Consider the following 24,937-nt stretch of genomic DNA (forward strand, 5'->3'; position numbering starts at 1 on the left):
GGCTGAAACACTAAAAAGATAATGAGCAGTGCGCAGCCTGGGGGCTGTCTTTAAGTGACATAGACCTATGACTCATCATCATGACTCAGTGACTGTTATGCAGCCATAATTATTTATTCATCAAACTACAGAACAGTATGTCCAGTTAGGAAGCCTTTCTCTTCATGCGAAAGACCAACTTTTCACTGGGTGATGACTGCCGTTGACATTTGTTGGGGACAAGATAAGGGATTTGGTCTAAAATGTTATGGTTCCTATTTTCTGCAGAAACTGCAATACAATACCTCACCAACTTTCAAGCGAGGGAAAACTGAAACTCAATCCAATCAATAAGAAGATGCATATTTGACATTGTAAAATGACGTGTTCTGCTACAAATTAATTAGTTCTCACCTTTCCCCTTCTCTACATCCTGTGAAGCGATGACAAATCCGAACCCCTCTCCTGGCTTCCTCCTCAGCTCCACATCGAATCCCCGGGGTACACGATTCTGTCCCCCTCCCTCTTGCCCTGGTCCTGGGACCACCACCCCCCTGTCCCCCTCATCCTCTATGCCTGCATACAGCCAGTCTTTGGGCTCCATGGTGAGGGTGACTGGGACTGACTCCAGGAAACTGGTGCTCTGGACCAGAGAGGAGCGCACCATGGCTGGGGGAGGGGGAGGAGGGGTGGAGGTGGGACGGGGTGGGAAGAGGACAACTGCATGGGCCGATGGGTTCTTGTCTGAGGCCACAGGTGAAGGAGGGGGGCGAAGGAGTGGTGAGGGGACTTTCCGCATAGAGTTGGGGGAGATGGAAGAATGATGGGAACCTGAAGAAGGGGAATAACATCACTAAAGACAAAGGAGTTGTTGAGAGATTTTTTTAGGTTTTATTCATTACTGAGAAACAATGTAATGAATGCAGTAAATAAAATCTCCTAAAAACAAGTTTGCAGTAAAGTAGCTAATGTTCTTACCTCCTCTGTGAACCAATAGGATAACTTCTCCTTGTTTGGTGTATTCCTGGAGAACTCGTTGTATCTGGAGGGAAAGGTATCAATTTAGTATATCTGATTTAACTTGACCTAATCTTATGTATTCTCCATCTCTTTCATATCTTCTTTCTCTCCACGTTTCCCTCCTCAGTACCTGTGCAAAGCTGAGACTCTGGACGTCTACTCCGTTGATCTTCATGATGGCATCCCCTGGCTGTAGGGAGGAGCACTGCCTCCTATCCCAGACCCTCTTGACCAGGGCCAGCCTGCCTCCCTGTCCCCCGGCCGTCACACTGAAGCCCATATCTCCTCCCCTCTCACATTGAGCCAGGGCTACAGGCACCAGCTCCCCTCCACCTCCAACCCCACCTCCTCCGACCCCACCTCCGCTGCACCGGCTCATCAACCCCGGAGACGAGATGCTGCTGTGACTGCCACTGCCACTGGTGTTGCCATGGAAGCCGATTTGTGGGCTGTCAGGGGTGGGAGGGGGTCTCAGCAGGGAAGCCTGGGGCCTGATGAGGCGGGAGTATACCCCTCCGCCTGGGGAGGATGAAAGGCGGGGTCTCCCTGACTGGGGCATGGGCTGTCTGGACACAGGGAGTGTGGAGGAGTTGGACAGGTCACTCTCTGACAGGTCACTTTTAGAGGTTCTGTAGCGCACGGGTTGAGGGGGGGTAGAGAGGGAGTTATTGTTGTGGTTACGGATCATGGATGCCCTGCAGAGAAAGAAAAGAGACAGAAAGATAGTCAGTGTTCTCCATGAAAGTAAAATACAGTTGAAGTTGGAAGTTTACATACACTTAGGTTAGAGTCATTAAAACTTGTTTTTCAACCACTCCACAAATGTCTTGTTAACAAACTACAGTTTTGGCAAGTCGATTAGGACATCTACTTTGTGCATGACACAAGTAATTTTTCCAACAATTGTTTACAGACAGATTATTTCACTTATAATTCACTGTATCACAATTTCAGTGGGTCAGAAGTTTACATACATTAAGTTGACTGTGCCTTGGAAAATTCCAGAAAATGATGTCATGGATTTAGAAGCTTCTGATAGGCTAATTGACACCAATTGAGTCAATTGGAGGTGTACCTGTGGATGTGTTTCAAGGCCTACCTTCAAACTCAGTGCCTCTTTGCTTGACATCATGGGAAAATCTAAAGAAATCAGCCAAGACCTCAGAAAATAATTGTAGACCTCCACAAGTCTGGTTCATCCTTGGGAGCAATTTCCAAACACCTGAAGGTACCACGTTCATCTGTACAAACAATAGTACGCAAGTATAAACACCATGGGACCACGCAGCCGTCATACCTCTGAGGAAGGAGAAGCGTTCTGTCTCCTAGAGATGAACGTACTTTGGTGCGAAAAGTGCAAATCAATCCCAGAACAATAGCAAAGGACATTGTGAAGATGCTGGAGGAAACAGGTACAAAAGTATCTATATCCACAGTAAAAGGAGTCCTATATCGACATAACCTGAAAGGCTGCTCAGCAAGGAAGAAGCCACTGCTCCAAAACCGTCATAAAAAACCCAGACTACGGTTTGCAACTGCACATGGGGACAAAGATCGTACTTTTTGGAGAAATGTCCTCTGGTCTGATGAAACAAAAATAGAACTGTTTGGCCATAATGACCATCGTTATGTTTGGAGGAAAAAGGGGGAGGCTTGCAAGCCGAAGAACACCATCCCAACTGTGAAGCACGGGGGTGGCAGCATCATGTTGTGGGGGTGCATTGCTGCAGGAGGGGCTGGTGTATTTCACAAAATAGATGGCATCATGAGGCTGGAAAATAATGTGGATATATTGAAGCAACATCTCAAGACATCAGTCAGGAAGTTAAAGCTTGGTCGCAAATGGTCTTCCAAATGGACAATGACCCCAAGCATACTTCCAAAGTTGTGGCAAAATGGCTTAAGGACAACAAAGTCAAGGTATTGGAGTGGCCATCACAAAGCCCTGACCTCAATCCCATAGAACATTTGTGGGCAGAACTGAAAAAGCATGTGCGAACAAGGAGGCCTACAAACCTGACTCAGTTATACCAGCTCTGTCAGGAGGAATGGGCCAAATTCACCCAACTTATTGTAGGAAGCTTGTGGAAGGCTACCCGAAACGTTTGACCCAAGGTAAACAATTTAAAGGCAATGCTACCAAATACTAATTGAGTGTATGTAAACTTCTGACCCACTGGGAATGTGATGAAAGAAATAAAAGCTGAAAAAAAAACATTCTCTCTACTATTATTCTGACATTTCACATTCTTAAAATAAAAGACGCCATTGAGATTGACCTAAAACAGGGAATTTTTACTAGGATTAAATATCAGGAATTGTGAAAAACGAGTTCTGTATCTGTAAATTACATTGTGTGTGGGTGTGCGTGTGTGTGTGTCACCTGTGTGAGCCGATGGCTGAGACCACCTCACTGTCACTCTGGGAGTTATCCGGGGCCTGCAGGTGGGCGAGACCCCTCAGGGAGCGGGGTGGGCGGGCCGGGGGGTTGGTGACAGTGATGCTGCCTCTGGAACGCCTATTAGTTGGTGTTGTAGGGGAGGTGGAGTCAGATAGGTGACGCCTGGATCGTCTGTAGGAGGGTGGCTCGGCGGAGTGAGCGGGGTGCACACTAGACCGTCTGTATGAGGGTGAATCAAAGGCAGTGGAGTCAGAGAGATGTCCACTGGATATTCTATAAAAGGGTGGTGAAGGGGCCGTGGAGTGAGCGAGGTTTCCACTGGAGTGTCTGTAAGAGGGTGGCAGTCGGGTAGCTGTGGAGGTGGCATTCCCATTGGCATCCAGTCCCGGCCCCACTCCTGGACCCATATAACCCACGTCATGGTGGTGAGAAAGGACGCCATTGAGATTAAGATACTGGGTATGGGTTGGGGCTGTGGATGGGCGGGGGAGGAGCTGGTGTAATGGCTGGGGCTGGGTGGTGGTAGGTGGGAGGAGGGGGTCACAGACATCAGTTGACCCAGGATGGGACTGCTTGAGGCAGCCATCTGGGTTGTAGAGCATGGGGTAGCCCCTCCGGAGGACCACGTCCACACTGTGGCCCACAGGCACTGCCTTCAGCATCTCCACCACCTCTTTATGAGACGTTCCCAGGACACAGACGTCGTTGATGTACACCAGGATATCCGCTGTGGGGACCGAGGGGATGGGTTGAAAGGGTTCTGGTTCAGTTATCCCACAGCATTAGTATACCTTTAAAGCCTACATATAGAACATCACATCATCTATTTGCAAATTGTTTGAGGGACATTGTAGTTCTAGTTCATAAATGCTATGCTATTTTTTGTGTTGGTATGTGTGAAATGTAATCTTACCAACTAATCCCTCTATATCCCAACCTTCTAAAATGCTCAACTCTGGGTGCTTGTGACAGGTGTCACAGTCTGTATTAGTGGGTGTTTAGTGTGTGTTAGTGTGCACATACAGTATGCACGTGTGTTGCTGGATGTGATGATAGCTAGATTATGGCATGCATGCCATTAGGATTAGGGATTGATTGAGATCTACTACAGAAAAATCACACCACTATAATCCAGAGAGAGAGAGAGAGAGAGAGAGAGAGAGAGAGATAGATAGATAGATAGATAGATAGATAGATAGATAGATAGATAGATAGATAGATAGATAGATAGATAGATAGATAGATAGATAGATAGATAGATAGATAGATAGATAGATAGATAGATAGATAGATAGATAGATAGATAGATAGATGATAGATAGATAGATAGATAGATAGATAGATAGATAGATAGTCACATGCTTTTTACAGTATAACAATACTAAATATAGTGTTTACATTCTAGTGAGTATCGTAACAACAACAAAAAGAATGTGATTCTGTGGGCTGACATCTCTGAGCAAAGTTACAAAGAGAGATGGAATATTCTCAAACTGCCTAAACAAGCCACATTTAAACCAGGTTAAAAAACCCAGACCAAGGTCAAGTAGTGAGGAGAGAGAGTTTACAGGAGTCCATTTTCACAGTCTGCAAGTATTCAACAGTGTGTAGCTAATAGCTTTAAAAAATGTTTTGCCTATTAAACATCTGGCTTTAACGCTCAATAATCCACAGTTCAATCTGTTGCAAACATAAATCCAAGACTAATTTCTGTTTAACTGACAATTACATTTACGAGGAATCCGGCTTTAACACTCAATATTGTAATGTCAACATTGGCAAAGTTATGATACCCTTAAAGAAGCAAAATGTAACATATTCCTAGGAAGGAATATCAAAGACTTACATTTACAAGTGTAAAACTTTTCAAAAATGATAATAATATTGTCCCCTCCCTCCCTCCTACCTGTGTTGAGAGTTCCAGGTCCCCCTGGTGTGACGCTGTAGACCTGGAGGAACTCCCGGGCTCTGCTGCCCCCCACAATGTTGAAACCAAACCCCCCGGGACCTTTAGAGAGACATATGTGGATAGAGAAACCCCTCAGCTCCCCTGGCTGGTCTGTGAACCCTGGTACTGAGAAAACGAGATGGAGGGATGGAAAGAGAGTGGGAAAAGATACAGGAAGGAGTGAAAAGTGCAAAGAAGAGAGGGAGAGCGACAAAGAGGTTTTGTGCAATTGGAAGGTAAAGAGGAAATAAAGGTCACCAAGAAGAGGTTGAGAGAAAGACAGAGAGACAGAGAGAGACTGCACCCTGTATGTGTGTGAATGAGTGAACTGTTTAGAATGTGCCGTTCAGAGCTGAGTTGAGACGCACAACACTGAAAACTGAAAACTGAAAACTCATGGCCAGATGGCACTTAGTGCAAAACGTTTAGAAATAAATAGACATGCAGGCAAAGGTTTTTTTCCTCCCTGTCATAATGGCCCACAGAGAAGATTCAAACCCCTTGAAAAGGAAATAAACTCTCTGCCTGATCTGTATCACCTCCTGCTGGTTAAAACAGTGAACTGCAACCCACTAAGATTTTGACCAGCTTCACCCATGATATTCTGGCAGATGGGGCTCTAATTGCTATAATCAGCTATATTGGTCAAACGTTGTTGTATTAGGTTGTTTTATCTGTGAATCACATGACACAATTATGATGGAAGGTTGTCAGTGTCATGCCCAACACATGGTCTCTGTCATCCACTGCAGAACAGACCTGTGCCAGTGGTTCCTCCTAGCTTGCTGTTATGGGGTTAGGGATTAATCACTACACAGTATCTCAATTCTACTAAAAGCTCATTTCATTTCATTTCAATGTATTAACAGGCTCACTGTGCCTATGGTCATATAGTTCCCGTCTTATTAACGTACAGTGCATCATTAGGCAGCCCAATGGTTAAACGCTCCAGCACTGTTTCCATAATTATAGAGTGGGAGAGAGCTCACATTCATTCTTGTCGAGCGTCGTTTCTCTGCTGCTCTGAGCACGAGGATCCTGCCAGCTGGTAGTCTTGGAGTAATGGCTAAAAGAGAGTGACAGACAGGCCACCTCAAAGTCACCAATCAACCACCACCATGGTGATGCTATATAACAGTATTTACAAGCCAACACCTTTAAGATATAGAGGAACTTAATCCTGGACCAGAAACAACCTAAAACATACAAGAGAGCAGTCTATCCACATAGAACAGAATAGAATAGTCACTTTCTTTCTTTTTTATTTATTTCTGTAAAGTGTGGTGTGACCTTGTTAAATGCACTTTGAATAAATTGGGATATGATTCACTCACTCTATGTAGAAAGGCTCTCCTGAGTTGCTGAAGGCCTCCTTCCAGTTTTTAGACATCACTGCTGGCACCCTGGCACTGGTGCTGCCATGACCGTTCTCCATGGCGCTGCCATACCCTCTTGACCGGCAGGGGGACAGGGAGGTGGGATGGGCATTGCTGATACCCGCTGATCCACCTGGAACGTCAATGAAGATGACAGGCAAAACACTGAAAACGAGTGTTTGACACATTATTAAAGTTGTTCTCAGCTTACACTCAGTGAAAATAGAACCCTTGAATAATCTCTGGAATCATGGAAATTGTCTACACTGAACTTAGTTTACAGCTAGCTTTAAATCCACATTTCCAAATCCAGACCCATTGAGTCTAGTGTAAAAAGAATAAGCAAAAAAGCAAGGCATGCATTCCATACATTACAGTACAGCACAGGGTCTATGTAAACAGCTTTTGCTCAACCCTCCTGTCCTTTAGAATGTACTAAGCGTGGGAGGATGTGGCCTGCTGCATAACCAGAGCTGCAGTCAGAGCCAGCCCAGCCAACACTCCGTTCAGCACCACATAGCCAGGCGATAGAAGACTCAGCAGCACAGGTCAGGAACATAGACAACTCCCTGTTCCCTGCCTGCCACACAGCCTTCCTTTGGTCAGCTTGACCCTCCTCTGGAGCAAGTCCAGCGATCGATGTGGCCACAGCCCCACATAGAGCCAGGAGCATACTAATCATGCTAATCATTGATTAATTTGGCCATCAAAGACTCTGAGGTACAGAAGGACAATGCAGTATTTACAGTCTTTACAGTAGCTGCAGGCCACCATACCTGGCACACATTTTGAAAACTTAAAATCACAAAAAGGTTTCAAATTTAAACAATTTACTACAACTACTGTTACTACTACTACTTACACTATGCTTACTATGACTGCTACTACTAACACGTATTAACACTATATATGACTGTAGTAAATTGGTCACCCATATAGTCTTACGGGGGAGCGGCCTGTCTTTGGTAAACCTGCCTGACAGGCCAGAGACCTCCTCGCTATTCTCCTCTTCCTCTGTTGCTTTCTCCAGGTTGCTAAGCGACTTGCTGCGTGTCCGGAAGTTCCGAAGCAGGTTGCAGTGTTCCTGGTAGGTGATGGGAGGGCTCTCTGGACCGATGTGTACTGGCCGTGGGGTGCCGTAGTAGTTCCCTGAGAGAGAGCAGGAGGAGGAGGTGTAAGAGAAAGTGAGTGAATAAGCCACAACGTTATTGTTAGAATCATATTTGTACTGTTGGTCCTTGGTGCCAAGAAAGAATGTGGAAAAGAGAAAGAAAAAATATGATTGCGAAAAGGGTAAGAGGTAAAGCAATTCAGCGTAGAGATGGAGATCCCAAACACACATCTGAAAAGGCTATCATTATACGAAATATAGAAAATACAGTCAATCCTAAATATTATGATGGAAGTGTTCCAGTGCAGTGCATATATCACATAGATTATCATCCACCCTTAGGATCAGTAAAGTCTACTCTATTTTCCCCTTCAATTCTATCCTTCTGTTGTGGTAGCTATAATACAAATCAAATTACTTAAATGTATTCCTCCAGCTCATGCAGTCAGATCAGGGTAAGGAGATAAGGGGAAACATTAGATTGCTGTTGTACTCGGGGGGTGTCTTTTTAATCAGAGAAAGCAGTCCAACTCTAACCCTCCTGGGGTGGAGAGACTGAGACCTGTTCAAGACCTGGTGTCATTAACTACATGGAAATAATAAGGCTACCTCTGAGAAAATGTTTCTATCTACCATGCATGAGAGCACCAGCAGTTCCGGAAGACTGTGTGATATCTCTCTCCTGAGTAAGACCTTTACCTTTAACAGGTTAACATTCACAAGTCCGCGTGGCCAGACAGATTACCAGGACGCGTACTAAGAGCATGCACTGACCAGCTCGCGGGTGTCTTCACTGACATTTTCAACCTCTCCCTGACACCGTCTGTAATATGTGCATGTTTCAAGCAGACCACCATAGTCCCTGTGCCCAAGAATTACAAGGTAACCTGTCTAAATGACTATTGCCCCGCAGCACTCACATCGGTGCAATGAAATGCTTTGAAAGGCTGGTCATGGCTCACATCAACACCATCATCCCAGACACCCTGGACCCACTCCAATTCGCAAACCGCCCTAACAGATCAACGGATGACGAAATCTCTATTGCACTCCACACTACCCTCTCCCACCTGGACAAGATGAACATCTACAGTATGTGATAATGCTGTTCATTGACACCAAGCTCATCACTAAGCTCAGGACCCTGGGACTGAACACCTCCCTCTGCAACTGGATCCTGGACTTCCTGACAGGCTTCCTCCAGGTAGTGAGGGTAAGCAACAACACACCCCGTGTTGACCCTCGTGTTGACCCTCAACACGGGGCCCCTCAGGGATGCGTGCTTAGTCCCCTCCTGTACTCCCTGTTCACCTACGACCGCGTGGCCGCACATGACTCCAACACCATCGTTAAGTTTGCTGACGACAAGGCAGTGGTAGGCCTGATCACCGATAACGAGGAGACTGCCTATAAAGAGGATGTCAGTGACCTGACAGTGTCGTGGTAGGACAACAACCTCTCCCTCAACGTGGGCAAAACAAAGGAACTGATCGTGGACTACAGGAAATGGAGGGCCAAGCACGCCCCCATCCACATCGACAAGTTTGAGTTTGAGTTTATTTGTATTTTTACAGGGACAGTACACATGAATCAACGTTTCAGTAAAAGTGGCGGTTTTAGCCAGCCAGCTAATTTTCAACCGCAGTCCCTGGGCAGGTTATTAAAAACAATTACAATAACAATACAGACAATCAATGAGCAGTGAGGCTGTAGTGGAGCGGGTCTAGAGCTTCAAATTCCTTGGTGTCCACATCACTAAAGAATTAACATGATCCACACACACCATCACAGTCATGAGGCTGAAAAGATTTGGCATGGGCCCACAGATCCTCAAACAGTTGTACAGCTGCAGCATTGAGAGCATGTTGATTGGCTGCATCACCGCTTGGTATGGCAACTCTTGGCATCCAACAGCAAGGCGCTACAGAGGGTACTGCGTACGACCCAGTTCATCACTGGGCTCTAGCTCCCTGCCATCCAGGACCTCTATACCAGATGGGGTCAGAGGAAGGCCCTAAAAATTGTCAAAGACTCCAGCCCCCAAGTCATAGACTGTTCTCTCTGCTACCGCACAGAAAGCGGTACCGATGCACCAAGACTGGAACCAACAGGACCCTAAACAGCTTCCACCTCCAAGCCATAAGACTACTAAATAGTTAACCAAAGAGCTACCCGGACTATCTAGATTGACCCTTTTTGCACTAACTCTTTTGACTCATCAAATACACCGCTGCTACTTTTTATCATCTATCCTGTTGCCTAGTCACTTTACCCCTACCTATATGTACATAAACTCAGCAAAAAAAGAACGTCCTCTCACTGTCAACTGCGTTTATTTTCAGCAAACTTAACATCTGTAAATATTTGTATGAACATAACAAGATTCAACAACTGAGACTAAACTGAACAAGTTCCACAGACATGTGACTAACAGACATTTACATTACATTTACGTCATTTAGCAGATGCTCTTATCCAGAGCGACTTACAAATTGGGGGTTAGAAGGATTACTTAATCCTATCCCAGGTATTCCTTAAAGAGGTGGGGTTTCAGGTGTCTCCGGAAGGTGGTGATTGACTCCGCTGTCCTGGCGTCGTGAGGGCGCTTATTCCACCATTGGGGTGCCAGAGCAGCGAACAGTTTTGACTGGGCTGAGCGGGAACTGTGCTTCCGCAGAGGTAGGGAGGCGAGCAGGCCAGAGGTGGATGAACGCAGTGCCCTTCTTTGGGTGTAGGGACTGATCAGAGCCTAAAGGTACGGAGTTGCCGTTCCCCTCACAGCTCCGTAGGCAAGCACCATGGTCTTGTAGCAGATGCGAGCTTCAACTGGAAGCCAGTGGAGTGTGCGGAGGAGCGGGGTGACGTGAGAGAACTTGGGAAGGTTGAACACCAGACGGGCTGCGGCGTTCTGGATGAGTTGTAGGGGTTTGATGGCACAGGCAGGGAGCCCCGCCAACAGCGAGTTGCAGTAATCCAGACGGGAGATGACAAGTGCCTGGATTAGGACCTGCGCCGCTTCCTGTGTGAGGAAGGGTCGTACTCTGAGAATGTTGTAGAGCATGAACCTACAGGATCGGGTCACCGCCTTGATGTTAGCGGAGAATGACAGGGTGTTGTCCAGGGTCACGCCAAGGCTCTTAGCACTCTGGGAGGAGGACACAATGGAGTTGTCAACCGTGATGGCGAGATCATGGAACGGGCAGTCCTTCCCCGGGAGGAAGAGCAGCTCCGTCTTGCCGAGGTTCAGCTTGAGGTGGTGATCCGTCATCCACACTGATATGTCTGCCAGACATGCAGAGATGCGATTCGCCACCTGGTTATCAGAAGGGGGAAAGGAGAAGATTAATTGTGTGTCGTCTGCGTAGCAATGATAGGAGAGACCATGTGAGGATATGACAGAGCCAAATGACTTGGTGTATAGCGAGAATAGGAGAGGGCCTAGAACTGAGCCCTGGGGGACACCAGGGCTCATTCACTCGCCATGCCACCTGGTAGGAGCGACCTGTCAGGTAGGACGCAATCCAAGAGTGAGCCGCGCCGGAGATGCCCAACTCGGAGAGGGTGGAGAGGAGGATCTGATGGTTCACAGTATCAAAGGCAGCAGATAGGTCTAGAATAATGAGAGCAGAGGAGAGAGAGTTTGCTTTAGCAGTGCGGAGAGCCTCCGTGACACAGAGAAGAGAAGTCTCAGTTGAATGACCAGTCTTGAAACCTGACTGATTTGGATCAAGAAGGTAATTCTGAGAGAGATAGCAAAAGAGCTGGCCAAGGACGGCACGCTCAAGAGTTTTGGAGAGGGAAGAAAGAAGGGATACTGGTCTGTAGTTGTTGACATCGGAGGGATCGAGTGTAGGTTTTTTGAGAAGGGGTGCAACTCTCGCTCTCTTGAAGACGGAAGGGACGTAACCAACGGTCAAGGATGAGTTGATGAGCGAGGTGAGGTAAGGGAGAAGGTCTCCGGAAATGGTCTGGAGAAGAGAGGAGGGGATAGGGTCAAGCGGGCAGGTTGTTGGGCGGCACAAGTCGCAAGATTTCATCTGCAGAGAGAGGGGAGAAAGAGGTCAAAGCATAGGGTAGGGCAATGTGAGCAGGACCAGCGGTGTCGTTTGACTTAACAAACGAGGATCGGATGTCGTCAACCTTCTTTTCAAAATGGTTGACAAAGTCATCCGCAGAGAGGGAAGAGGGGGGGAGGGGGAGGAGGATTCAGGAGGGAGGAGAAGGTGGCAAAGAGGTCCCTAGGGTTAGAGGCAGATGCTTGGAATTTAGAGTGGTAGAAAGTGGCTTTAGCAGCAGAAACAGAGGAAGAAAATGTGGAGAGGAGGGAGTGAAAAGATGCCAGGTCCGCAGGGAGGCTAGTTTTCCTCCATTTCCACTCGGCTGCCCGGAGTGTGTCCTGAACAAAGGGAGGGGTCAAAATCAAAAGTAACAGTCAGTATCTGGTGTGGCCACCAGCTGCATTAAGTACTGCAGTGCATCTCCTCCTCATGGACTGTACCAGATTTTCCAGTTCTTGCTGTGAGATGTTACCCCACTCTTCCACCAAGGCACCTGCAAGTTCCCGGACATTTCTGGGGGGAATGGCCCTAGCCCTCCAATCCAACAGGTCCCAGACGTGCTCAATGAGATTGAGATCCGGGCTCTTCGCTGGCCATGGCAGTACACTGACATTCCTGTCTCGCAGGAAATCACGCACAGAACGAGCAGTATGGCTGGTGGCATTGGTCATGCTGGAGGGTCATGTCAGGATGAGCCTGCAGGAAGGGTACCACATGAGGGAGGAGGATGTCTTCCCTGTAACGCACAGCGTTGAGATTGCCTGCAATGACAACAAGCTCAGTCCGATGATGCTGTGACACACAGCCCCTGACCATGACGGACCCTCCACCTCCAAATCGATCCCGCTCCAGAGTACAGGCCTCGGGGTGTAACGCTTATTCCTTTGACGATGAACGCGAATCCGACCATCACCCCTGGTGAGACAAAACCGCGACTCGTCAGTGAAGAGCACTTTTTGCCAGTCCTGTCTGGTCCAGCGACAGTGGGTTTGTGCCCATAGGCGATGTTGTTGCCGGTGATGTCTGGTGAGGACCTGCCTTACAACAGGCCTACAAGCCCTCAGTCCAGCCTCTCTCAGCCTATTGCGGACAGTCTGAGCACTGATGGAGGGATTGTGCGTTCCTGGTGTAACTCGGGCAGTTGTTGATGCCATCCTGTACCTATCTCGCAGGTGTGATGTTCGGATGTACCGATCCTGTGCAGATGTTGTTACATGTGGTCTGCCACTGCGAGGACGATCAGCTGTCCGTCCTGTCTCCTTGTAGCGCCGTCTTAGGCATCTCACAGTACGGACATTGCAATTTATTTCCCTGGCCACATCTGCAGTCCTCATGCCTCCTTGCAGCATGCCTAAGGCACGTTCATGCAGATGAGCAGGGACCCTGGGTATCTTTCTTTTGGTGTTTTTCAGAGTCAGTAGAAAGGCCTCTTTAGTGTCCTAAGTTTTCATAACTGTGACCTTAATTGCCTACTGTCTGTAAGCTGTTAGTGTCTTAACGACCGTTCCACAGGTGCATTTTCATTAATTGTTTATGGTTCATTGAACAAGCATGGGAAACAGTGTTTAAACCCCTTACAATGAAGATCTGTAAAGTTATTTTGATTTTTACGAATTATCTTTGAAAGACAGGGTCCTGAAAAAGGGACGTTTATTTTTTATCTACCTCAATTACCTCGTACCCCTGAACATCGACTTGGTACTGGTACCCCGTGTATATAGCCAAGTTATCGTTACTCATTGTATACTTATTCCTTGTGTTATTCTTTTTCTATTTTTCTCTCTACATTGTTGGGAAGGGCCCTAAGTAACAATTTCACTGTTAGTCTACACTTGTTTACGAAGCATGTGATGAATAACATTTAATTTGATTTGTATGAGTGACATTCACCAGCCATGAGACTGCCTGGTAAGTGAGGCTGTGTGTATTGGTTTGTGGGTTGTGGGTTAGTACTCTAACCCTATACTGTAAATAAACTATCATCATTATCTATCTGCAATATACAGTATACAACTTATAGTGCATTGATCACGAAAGAATGTATGTGAAATGACAATGCATTTGAGGCCAGAGAGAGATGACTGAGTGAATGAATACCAACCTGGGCCTCTTCTCTGCTCACCTTTGAATTTGCCGCTCTCCAGCAGCGCTGCTGACTCCTCCAGAGAGAAGAACTCTTCTATGGAGACAAAGTTGTAGTCCACCCCAGATATCTCCCCATCACGGGGCAGTCTGGTCGTGCCTGGAGAGGGGCAGATGAATCCAGACAAACAGAGCGTTACACATCCCAGTCTGTCTCCACAGTTCACTGTTACAACCTAATACATTAATATACTCCTAATGAAATTAAACAAAGTATTGAAACTGATACTGTATATAGCATTTGCAACTAGGATATGTAGACTCCAGCATTTCATATTCTTTTATAAAGATGAAAGGGAGGTAGGTTCATTATTAAATGAACGCTTATTTGTGAGTTGCATGTTACTTGTCAGCATGTGTGCAATTTGCTTGTAAACCTTTCTAATCTGTCCGAAATGATTCCTTTCCAAACACAGTGGCATGTATTCATGGATGCCAAGCGAAACCAGGCTTCCCCAAAAGATTGACCAATGCATTAAAAAATATATATACTGTATAATTTATGTTTCATCTCACTATGTTTCAGAATTTTCCTTCATTTCACAAGAGGCTGAATGTACAGTATCTCACTGGAGAAAGCATCCGAGCGAGCAAAACAGTGCCCCTCTGTCTCTGTATGTGTAACCCATCTATCTGATGCTGTCAAGTCAAAAATAGTATAATATTGTTGCTGCCTGTAGCATTGAATGCAAGGGAAGCTAGCGGGCATTTGGCCTCCCTTGATAAAAAAATATATAAAATAATAACCAATCAACATTGAGCTAAACTGAGTGAGCTCAACTGCGAATGGTCTTGGAGCTCAAAAAAAGGAAAGCTAGTTTGGATTTACACCAATCACATCACAACAAAAGCCAAACGTAATTTACAGAAAAAACGAATTGTTGCATCTCATTCTGTTGTCCTCCGGTGGCTAGCTAGCAAAATTGGCCCTTTCCTAAATTAGCCATGGACGGAGATAGGGATCTGGATTTGAGGTTTTACTTAATAATCCGTACTGGCCAATGATTATAACAGAGATTCTGATTCAACCATAAATTCATACTTTGTGCCTCTGGCCTGAGAGGATAGAAGTTCAATATGTAGCTTGATGTAGTAGGCTGATGTTATTAACTAGCTAGCTCATCGTTGCCCACGAAAGGAAGTTAGGCTAGCGAGCAAGCATTTTAGTCAGGACAACAAAAACTGAAAGCATGTAGCCTACTGTATGGCAGAGTCATAGACCGTTTCAGCAACATTAACGAGAAGAGGAAGGTGAGTCAACATGTTTTTTCTACTTGCACGCACGCACGCACGCACACACACACACACACACACACACACACACACAGAATCAGTAGTCTACCATGGAGAGACAGATCATATTTAGCTTAAGTTGATTGGACTAAATTGTTTTTGGTGTATTTTAATTGTCACTGTATTAGACTAAGCATACGTGATTTAATGATGTTGAAATGTTGAAGTTGAAATGCTTCTGGAATAGTGGAGGAAGCTCCTGTTTTCTTTGCGACTTGCTGTAACTCTGTGGTTCTAAATGAATGTTGTTTAGTAGTCCAAAAATGTCGTAAACATTAACTTGCTTGACCATGCTGTAGGTCATGTAACTGTTTGTTACATGCAATATGCTTTGTGGACAGATGTTGCTCTCCGGTTTTGTGATGAAACAAAGGTATGATTGAATTTATTCTACCACTGTGTCTTCTTATTGTCTCGGCCTTTAGGCCTATATATCACGGTGGCAAGGCATATGAACTGACAGATTATAGAACAAACAACGCAATTAACACCGTTTTTAATATAGCTTTTTTTCCTGGTTTGGCTTCCCCAGTACTGTACCCACACGTCGGTACTGTCCAAACAGCAAGCGAAGGTCAAATCCTTGTCCTTCTCCTTCTCCTGGAGGAACACACATGGCAGTGTGGGGCCAGTAGGAGGACAAACCCAGTTACTCCATAAAACATATGATTAATGCACTGCCGTCTCACCATCAGGGAGGGCACAGCACTCCACACTACAATGACACACACAGGCAGGAGAGAGCACACGGACGCACACACTCACACACACAGATCACACACTCACACACACACCTATCCTTTTTATACCCTGAGAGCCTGTTAATAGGTCCCAATCAGCAACAGAAGATGAGGCTCTGTCTGTAATGAAAATTTCTGATAGCAAATCTGATAGCAAAAGTGTGTGTACGTGCGTGCATGCGTGTGTGTGCGTGTGTGCCTGCGTGTGCATGTGTGCATGCGTGTGTGTGTGAAGGATGGGGCTGGGAATCATTACCCATGCCCTTCTCTGAGATATATATGACAAGTCAGCAGGAGATAGCTGGGATTATTGACATATTCCTCCATGCGTCTCCCTTCAGGCCCCCCCACTGATCCCACTGGGCCAGGCAGACAGACAGAGGGAGGGAGAGAGATAGCAGGAGTGTTAGTAGAGGGGTAATTAAACACCAAGACACAACTGTCAGTCAAAGACAGGCCATGATCAACCCCAGAACTGGACATCACGTAACCAAATGGAAAATAATGTAAATAATCCAGTACAAGTGCTTTTTTTCCCATCTCTGAGTCATTTAGAATTCATGGAGGTCTTCCCTGACTTTGAATCATCCTATGTAAAGTCAAGGGCAGATACCATATACCAATGCACTGATGATGCCTCTAGGGGCGGGGTGGGAGGATAAAGGCATATGTACAAACAGTTCCTAGAAGAGCGCATCATACAGTATCTAGTTCCCAAATGAATAATGATAACGTTGTGTGTGTGTCATTTATACATTTAAATTTTAGTCATTTAGCAGACGCTCTTATCCAGAGCGACTTACAGTAGTGAATGCATACATTTGATACATAAAAAAATAAATAAATTGTACTGGCCCCCGTGGGAATCGAACCCACAACCCTGGCGTTGCACACACCATGCTGGCATTCCAAACACCATGCTCTACCAACTGAGCCACAGGGAAGCCATAACAACCCATAGAGACATTAGGTAGCCAGCTATCTACTGCCCGCCCTTCCCCCGACACAACCACACGCCTGCTTTTCATTTAATTCTGCCGCTAAATTATTGATAAATGACCTGTGTTTACTTAATTCTGTTCAGCATTTCATAAGAGCATTGCCCTGCTCTTATGAAAGTCACTTAGTAAACATTTTCCTTGCCAGTGGCAACAGAATGCAGAGTACAGTAGAGTACACAGTGTGTTTTAAATGGTGAGAAGTGCAAATCAAAATCAAAATCAATAAATGTTCAGGTCCCCTATGAACAAAATTAAATACAGTGATGCTATGCACACTCACTTCACTGTTCAAATAGAAATTAACACATTTGTTAAACATATCTTTCAAAAAAGTATTCCAAACATGTAATACTTATTTGAAAAGGCAATACATCAAATTTGAATATAATATGATGTGACTTCACACTATAAGGTCACTGTTGACTACATTTACTCACCATTCACTCCATTCTGTGATCTACAGTTGGTATTTAGCTTCATTTAACTCAACAGTTTTAAGTTAGTATAAATAACGTAATGTCAGGAGCAACACAGCTCCTGAAGGGGGTGACACTGAGCGACTGTTGCACTCTACTCCTTAGGCTGAAGTTTTAGTCATAAGCACTATGTATTCTTCCACCATGAAAAACAATACCACTACGTCTCAAACCAAGCATGGGAGGTATAAGGTCCAATAAAATAGAGTCAGTTGCGTTGACTTGCTTACTTGTGTTTTTGCACGTGGGCAAACTTGGACGGGTTTAAACGTTGTTCCAATGTTTGTCTGTGTCATTAGCCTATAGGAGAGAGAGCAGCAGCAACATCGTACTGTGTCATCCATCTCCTGCAGATCAGAGGATTACACAGCCACAGGCTGAGCTTGCTGCCTCGCTGTCACTCCAACTTAGAGCCAGGCAGGAAGTTGTGTCACAAGTCTATCGCCACATGACTCTACCACCATAAATGCTGAGTATATTTATAGTACAGATGCTAAAAATGTATAGACTAGGATCAAACTGATCCACCATCCTCCACCCCCATCTAGCTAATTAGAAACTGGATAAATGGAATTGTTATGTAAAATGGCTTGGAGAATGTGTGCCTGTTTAATGTGTATTTTTTATGTCACGTTGTTCAAAGCTCAAAAGCACAGAATGTCTTGTTTTCTTACGTATTCTTGGGAGTGACCTGCGTCTTGCTCTTTCAACGGATCAGAGCGACACGTAGTCGAAGGGCTGACTGGTCTGGCAGACTGTTCCACATGACCTACTTCCTGGCTAAACGAGAGATTAGCATCAAACTCCCCATCGCTGCTGGGCTGGCCAGGCTACGGCCGGCCAGGGTGGTCTGTGCCCAGCCAGACAGACTAATGACTGTGTAAGAGAGACAACATGACACAAGCCAAACCTATCAGACAGATATTACACCAGTCACTTCACAGAAATCCACACCATAGTCCTTTCCAGTCCACTCTCACTGTGACATCATTCAGGCCCTTAGCGAATGGATTATTAAGACAGAAACAGATGCTCTATACTATATACCCAAGAGACTTTGACAAATGTTTTGGATAACTTTAAGTGTAAAAATAGATTAAAACACATCTGAAATAAAGAGAAAAGGGAATATGTTACCAAAGAAGAAGGAGAGACCAGACATATGTCTCTGTGAAATAGCATAATGACAGAAAAAGGCACCGATACAGGCCGGAGAGTATTCTAAACCATACAGACAGTAGCCATGGAAATGTTCTAGGGAATACTCCTCCTATCACCTAAACTTGTAATGGTTGGCTGATGAAGCCAGGGTAACAACTACATTTTAAAATCTACTCAACACATCTACCATTTGCATACATTGTCACAGAGATGTGGCAAAAACAGCTTCCCCGGGCTCTGATTGTGATTGCACACCAATTAACACGGTTCTCATGGTGACAGCCATGCAGGTCTAAATCAAAATGAATGTGTTAGATAAGGAACTTGTTGAAGTGATGAAATGTTGAGACGTGATGTCCAGCATAGGTAATGAGCATCAAGATACTAATTCCTATTTCCATTATGAAATGGAAACCTATAATGGAATGACATGTTTCAGCTACAGGGGGCTTACAAGGTACACATACAGGAGCACAGCTATTAGAGTCCCAGTGGATTTAGAAGGCAGAGCTGCAAGGGACTTAAAGGGGACTTGCAGGTTGCAGCAACAGGGGACCGTGACGGGGCACACCTACAGGGAGAGGTAGAGGGAGAGGTAGAGAGCACAGCTAGAGGGAGAGGGAGAGGGAGAGGGAGAGGGAGAGGGAGAGGGAGAGGTAGAGAGCACAGCTAGAGGGAGAGGTAGAGAGCACAGCTAGAGGGAGCGGTAGAGAGCACAGCTAGAAGGAGAGGTAGACAGCACAGCTAGAAGGAGAGGTAGACAGCACAACTAGAGAGAGAGAGGTAGACAGCACAGCTAGAGAGAGAGGAGAGAGAGAGAGAGAGAGAGCATAGAGAGAGAGAGAGCACAGCTAGAGAGAGAGAACACAGCTAGAGAGAGAGGTAGAGAGCACAGCAACATGGGACTTACATGGCACTGCTCTGAGGTAGAGGTTCTCCCGGATGACCTGCTGAAGCTGGCTGTCCATGGATCCTGGAGTAAAACACTTACTCAGATACAACCTGAGGTCCTTACACAATACAGAGCCTGAGAGGGAGAGAGAGGAGAGAGAAAAAGAAAGAGGGGGGAGAGAGAAGCGGAAGGAGACGAAGACGTACAGAAAGAAATTGCAATATTAGCTCAACAGTCAAAAACTGACGAAATGTCTAAATATTTGTATACCCCGTCAAAAAGGGAGTGACAGCCCAAGCTAACATTCCCAAATAGAAATGAGACTGTATCGCTACAGTAGGTTTAATCTCCTCTTATATCATTCCTACCCCTATCTAAAACACAATACACTCCTAGAAAAACATTTGCTACTGTATCTAGAACCTAAAGGGAACCTAACATGTAGGACCCTTTCCACAGAGGGTTCTACATGGAACCAAAAAGGGTTTCTACGTGAAACCAAAAAGGGTTATTTTATGGGGACAGCCAAAGTACCCTTTATGACTACTTTTTTCTAAGTGTAATGTCGTGTGTGTAGGTGGCAGGGAAGTCAGGTGCAGGAGAATCAAACTTGGTATAAATGGAGTATTTTAATAACGTTGCTAAAACTCCAAAACCAAAGTACCTAATAAATAAAAGTGGGTACAAGAACCCTTCGCGCACCAATCCATAATACACGAGCATATGCACAAACAATCTCTGACAAGGACATGAGGAGAAACAGAGGGTTAAATACGCAACATGTAATGAATGGGATTGGAACCAGGCGTGTAGGAAGACAAGACAAAACCAATGGAAAATGAAAAATTGATCAATGATGGCTAGAAGACCGGTGACGTCGACCGCCGAGCACCGCCCGAACAAGGAGAGGCGTCGACTTCAGCAGAAGTCGTGACACTAAGAGTGTACATTTCCTTCTAAACACTTGATCAGCCATCCAGAGTACATAATATGGCATTTCCCAGCCTCTCATGCATAAAGTAATAACACAGAGGCAGTGCTATAAAACACAACAGTGTGGTGCTGTCACACAGCAGGCTGGGCTAATGGTCAGGCACTTATTCCACTCTCTGATCTATTCATTTCATCTCAAGTGCTTTATGGCCTCTGATGACAGGTCAGTTGGTGTTATGGATGGCCTGAATACGTCTTCCTGCTTGTCACACTGACGGACGACCCCCCTGCTCCTGCTGCTGCTGCTCCCCACCCCCTGGAATCTAGCCTGGCCCAGATATGAGTATGATATGATATTAAAACATCACTGTAATAAAACGTTATTAGCATAGGCAGTCTCCTACACACACGCATGACCCGCCACATATGGTCAGTATGACGTGCAGCTTTCTGGGAGTAATAATGAGAGGCTTTTACTGGCATTGTGTAACAGCTGTCCAGCATTGTGCTTTATTATGAATATAAAAAATACATCAGACTAATGATGTGGCATAGACTGTAAGTAAAATGAACTAGAGTGCTTGCTTTCAAATTGCCATGTTGTTTTCACAGAAACAACAGAATGCCCTAGACAAAAACACATATGATGAACATCCATGACCAATGCATCACCACAAAGTGTTTCCCTACACTGTACTTCTGCTCTCAAGGTTGTCATAAACCGTAATTATGTGTCTGTCTGTCAAAAACATTAACAGTGTTGGTACCTTTAATCCTCTTGTGTCACAATGGAGGGATCATTTACCACACTTATTTACTCTCTGTAACGGCGTTGGTAGTCGTGATTAGGAATGAGGCGCAGGAAGCAACGAGCACAGGGAGTGTTGTTCTTTTAATAACACTTTGAGAAAGAAAATCAAAGTTCCCAAACACAGGGGAATAAATAAAGTGTGACAATGCCAAGCCGAACATGAACAAGACAGTCGGAAACAACAATTAATCCCGCACGAAAAGGAGCGGGCCAGCTAACCTAAATAGCCCTTCTAATGGCTAATTTACTACAGGTGTGTAAAATAAAAAAAAGGGAAAAGCAAAGGGAATCGGTGGCAGCTAATAGACCGGTGACGACGACCGCCGAGCGCCACCCGAGCAGGAGAGGGCGCCACCGTCGGTGGGAATCGTGACACTCTCACATCATATCATTAGTGTTATAAAGCCTGACAACAGAATGGAGTCCCTGATGGCGTGAACTGTGGAGGAGAAGGTGGAGGAGGAATAGTGGCAAAGGATGGGGAGGAGGAGTGGGAGGAGGGAGAGGAGGAGGGGAAGGGGGAGGAGGAATAGTGGGAAAGGATGGGGAGGAGGAGTGGGAGGAGGGAGAGGAGGAGGGGAAGGGGGAGGAGGAATAGTGGGAAAGGATGGGGAGGAGGAGTGGGAGGAGGGAGAGGAGGAGGGGAAGGGGGAGGAGGAATAGTGGGAAAGGATGGGGAGGAGGGAGAGGAGGAGGGGAAGGGGGAGGAGGAATAGTGGGAAAGGATGGGGAGGAGGAGTGGGAGGAGGGAGAGGAGGAGGGGAAGGGGGAGGAGGAGTAGTCCTACAGTACAGGCAGTACAGCAGCACCATACAGCTCAGCCCATCCATCACTGTCCACAGTTCATGCAGTCAGAATACCCAGGGAGAGAGGTTTACCTGGCTGCCTGGCTCACAGAATGATTATGGATATACCAGTGGCATAGGGACCAGGAGTAAAGGGCCCCATTTACAGTACTGCTGGCGATTCAGACGTTAATCTACCCCAGCAAGGCCATGGGGGAGCCTCGGTCAGGTGATATAGCGGTGACATATTGCTCTGTTCAGACCTAACAAAGACATCCCCCCCCTATAAATATCAAGGCTCCTCCAGGGTGACAGACAACTGTATCGTCACATGCACACAGCCCTCTCTGGACTCTATCATGTGTCATCGGGAATTATAACACTTCCCTCCCAGGGCCAAACTCAGACCCAATGTTTTGTGATCTCCGGGCAAATTGAAAGGAACTTCAACACCAGAATGTTAAAAGTGTGTCAAGTTAGTTTTTTCAGTAACAGTGATTATTCAGCAATGTTTGGACAACCACTTGGGTAAAGTGTTATTCTATGAGTTGCCTGAGCAATGCAGTGTGACCAATCCCATAGTGTTGTCATGTGAAGGAGGAGTTGAGGTTTACAATGCTGTTATACATGTACTGTATAAGATGTTTGAATATGCAACAGACATGAAAAAACAATTCCCCCTCAGACAAAGTCTATAACTCAATTTGGTTAAATCGGTTTAAGAGATAGAGGAAGCAGCAGCATTCACAATGTGTCCCCAGACCAAGGAGTAAGTTACCACACTGAGCCTTACAGCACCTGGTGAGACGGTCTTGATGCGGATGGGATGGAGGCAGGAGTGAAGGACTCCCCGGACATCTCCTAGTGTCATCCCTAACACAGGGGTTCCCCCAATCTCAAGGATTACGTCGCCCACTGTGAGCCCGCCTCCAGGGGCTGCTGTGACGAATGGGAACTCTCCATAGTCGGCTCCACCGCCCACTGCCACGCCCAGATCCCCCGAGGAACCAACCAGGGGGATGAAGCTATCCTGGACCTTGGAGTGCCAGTGCAGCTTCCTCGCGGCTGCCTTAGACATGGCAAATGAGCTGAGGAGGGGAGAGGGCGAAGGGGGGGTGGGCAGGATGAGAGAGAGATCTAAACATTTCAAGCAGACAACCTAAGAAAATTAACAACAATGACAAATGGCTTGATGAAGAATGGAAAAAAACCTAAGAAAGAAATTGAGAAACCTATCCACTGAGCCTATGCCTTCACTATGGTGAATCAGTAAAACAATACAGAAATACACTACGGAAAAAGAAGGAACAGCATGTCAGAAATCAGCTAAATGTAGTTGAAGAATCCATAGAATCTAACCACTTCTGGGAAAATTGGAAAACTCTAAACAAACAACAAAACAAAGAGTTATCTATCCAAAACAGAGATGAATGGATAAACCACTTCTCCAGTCTTTTTGGCTCTATAACAAAGAACAAATAGCAAAAACATATACATGATCAAATACAAATCTTAGAATCAACTATTAAAGACTACCAGAACCCACTGGATTCTCCAATTACACTGAATGAACTACAGGACAAAATACAAACCCTCCAACCCAAAAACCACTGTGGGGTTGATGGTATCCTAAATTAAATGATAAAATATACAGACCACAAATTCCAATTGGCTATACTAAAACTCTTTAACATCATCCTTAGCTCTGGCATCTTCCCCAATATTTAGAACCAAGGACTGATCACCCCAATCCACAACAGTGGAGACTAATTTGACCCCAATAACTATCGTTGGATATGCGTCAACAGCAACATTGGAAAAATCCTCTGCATTATCATTAACAGCAGACTCGTACATTTCCTCAGCAAAAACAATGTACTGAGCAAATGTCAAATTGGTTTTTACCAAATTACCGTACGACAGACCAGGTTTTCACCCTGCACACCCTAATTGACAAACTAACCAAAACAAAGACAAAGTCTTCTCATGCTTTGTTGATTTCCAAAAATCTTTCGACCATATTTGGAATGAGAGTCTGCTATACAAATTGATGGAAAGTGGTGTTGGGGGGAAAAACATACAACATTATAAAATCCATGTACATAAACAACATGTGTGCAGTTAAAATTGGCAAAAAAACATATATTTCTTTCCACAGGGTCAGGGGGTGAGACAGGGATGCAGCTTAAGCCCCACCCTCTTCAACAAATCAAATCAAATCAAATTGTATTTGTCACATATACATGGTTAGCAGATGTTAATGCGAGTGTAGTGAAATGCTTGTGCTTCTAGTTCCGACCTATGCAGTAATATCTAACAAGTAATCTAACCTAACAATTTCACAACAACTACCTTATACACACAAGTGTAAAGGAATCAATAAGAATATGTATACTACTGTAAGTCGCTCTGGATAAGAGCGTCTGCTAAATGACTCAAATGTAAATGTAAATGTAAATGTACATAAAAATATATGAATAAGCGATGGCCGAACGGCATAGGCAAGATACAGTAGATGGTATAGAGTACAGTATATACATATGAGATGAGTAATGTAGGGTATGTAAACATTATATAAAGTGGCATTGTTTAAAGTGGCTAGTGATACATTTATTACATACATTTTTCATTATTAAAGTGGCTAGAGATGAGTCAGTATTTTGGCAGCAGCCACTCAACGTTAGTGATGGCTGTTTAACAGTCTGATGGCCTTGAGATAGAAGCTGTTTTTCAGTCTCTCGGTCCCCGCTTTGATGCACCTGTACTGACCTCGCCTTCTGGATGATAGCGGGGTGAACAGGCAGTGGCTC

The 24,937-nt window shown here is 45.4% G+C and overlaps 1 protein-coding gene and 1 non-coding gene across 2 annotated transcripts; both read right to left on the reverse strand.

Moving 5' to 3' along the window:
* Positions 1 to 7,520: 7,520 nt before the first annotated feature.
* Positions 7,521 to 23,208, reverse strand: LOC106572438 (membrane-associated guanylate kinase, WW and PDZ domain-containing protein 3). The gene is made up of 4 exons (XM_045696102.2): positions 22,926 to 23,208; positions 19,617 to 19,733; positions 14,016 to 14,135; positions 7,521 to 7,873 (listed from the first exon to the last, which is right to left on the reverse strand). The coding sequence occupies exons 1-4, from the start codon at positions 23,203 to 23,205 to the stop codon at positions 7,527 to 7,529; spliced, it is 864 nt and encodes a 287-aa protein (XP_045552058.2). The 5' UTR covers positions 23,206 to 23,208; the 3' UTR covers positions 7,521 to 7,526.
* Positions 16,920 to 17,015, reverse strand: trnap-ugg (transfer RNA proline (anticodon UGG)). The gene is made up of 2 exons: positions 16,976 to 17,015; positions 16,920 to 16,955 (listed from the first exon to the last, which is right to left on the reverse strand). It is a non-coding gene; the product is annotated as a tRNA-Pro (tRNA).
* Positions 23,209 to 24,937: the final 1,729 nt, after the last annotated feature.

This window comes from Salmo salar, chromosome 15 (genome assembly GCF_965601325.2).
Source record: "Salmo salar chromosome 15, fSalSal1, whole genome shotgun sequence".
Classification (NCBI taxonomy): Eukaryota; Metazoa; Chordata; class Actinopteri; order Salmoniformes; family Salmonidae; genus Salmo; species Salmo salar.

What these genes read in the sequence shown, in the direction of transcription:
- LOC106572438 (XM_045696102.2), bottom strand. Translation starts at nt 23,205, where the DNA reads ATGTCTAAGGCAGCCGCGAGGAAGCTGCACTGGCACTCCAAGGTCCAG. An exon ending in CTACCTCAGAGCAGTGCCAT is followed by an intron (nt 14,136 to 19,616) that starts GTAAGTCCCATG and finishes GCCCCTCTCCAG; the next exon opens with GCACGACCAGACTGCCCCGT. An exon ending in GGAGAGCGGCAAATTCAAAG is followed by an intron (nt 7,874 to 14,015) that starts GTGAGCAGAGAA and finishes GCTCTCTCTCAG; the next exon opens with GGAACTACTACGGCACCCCA.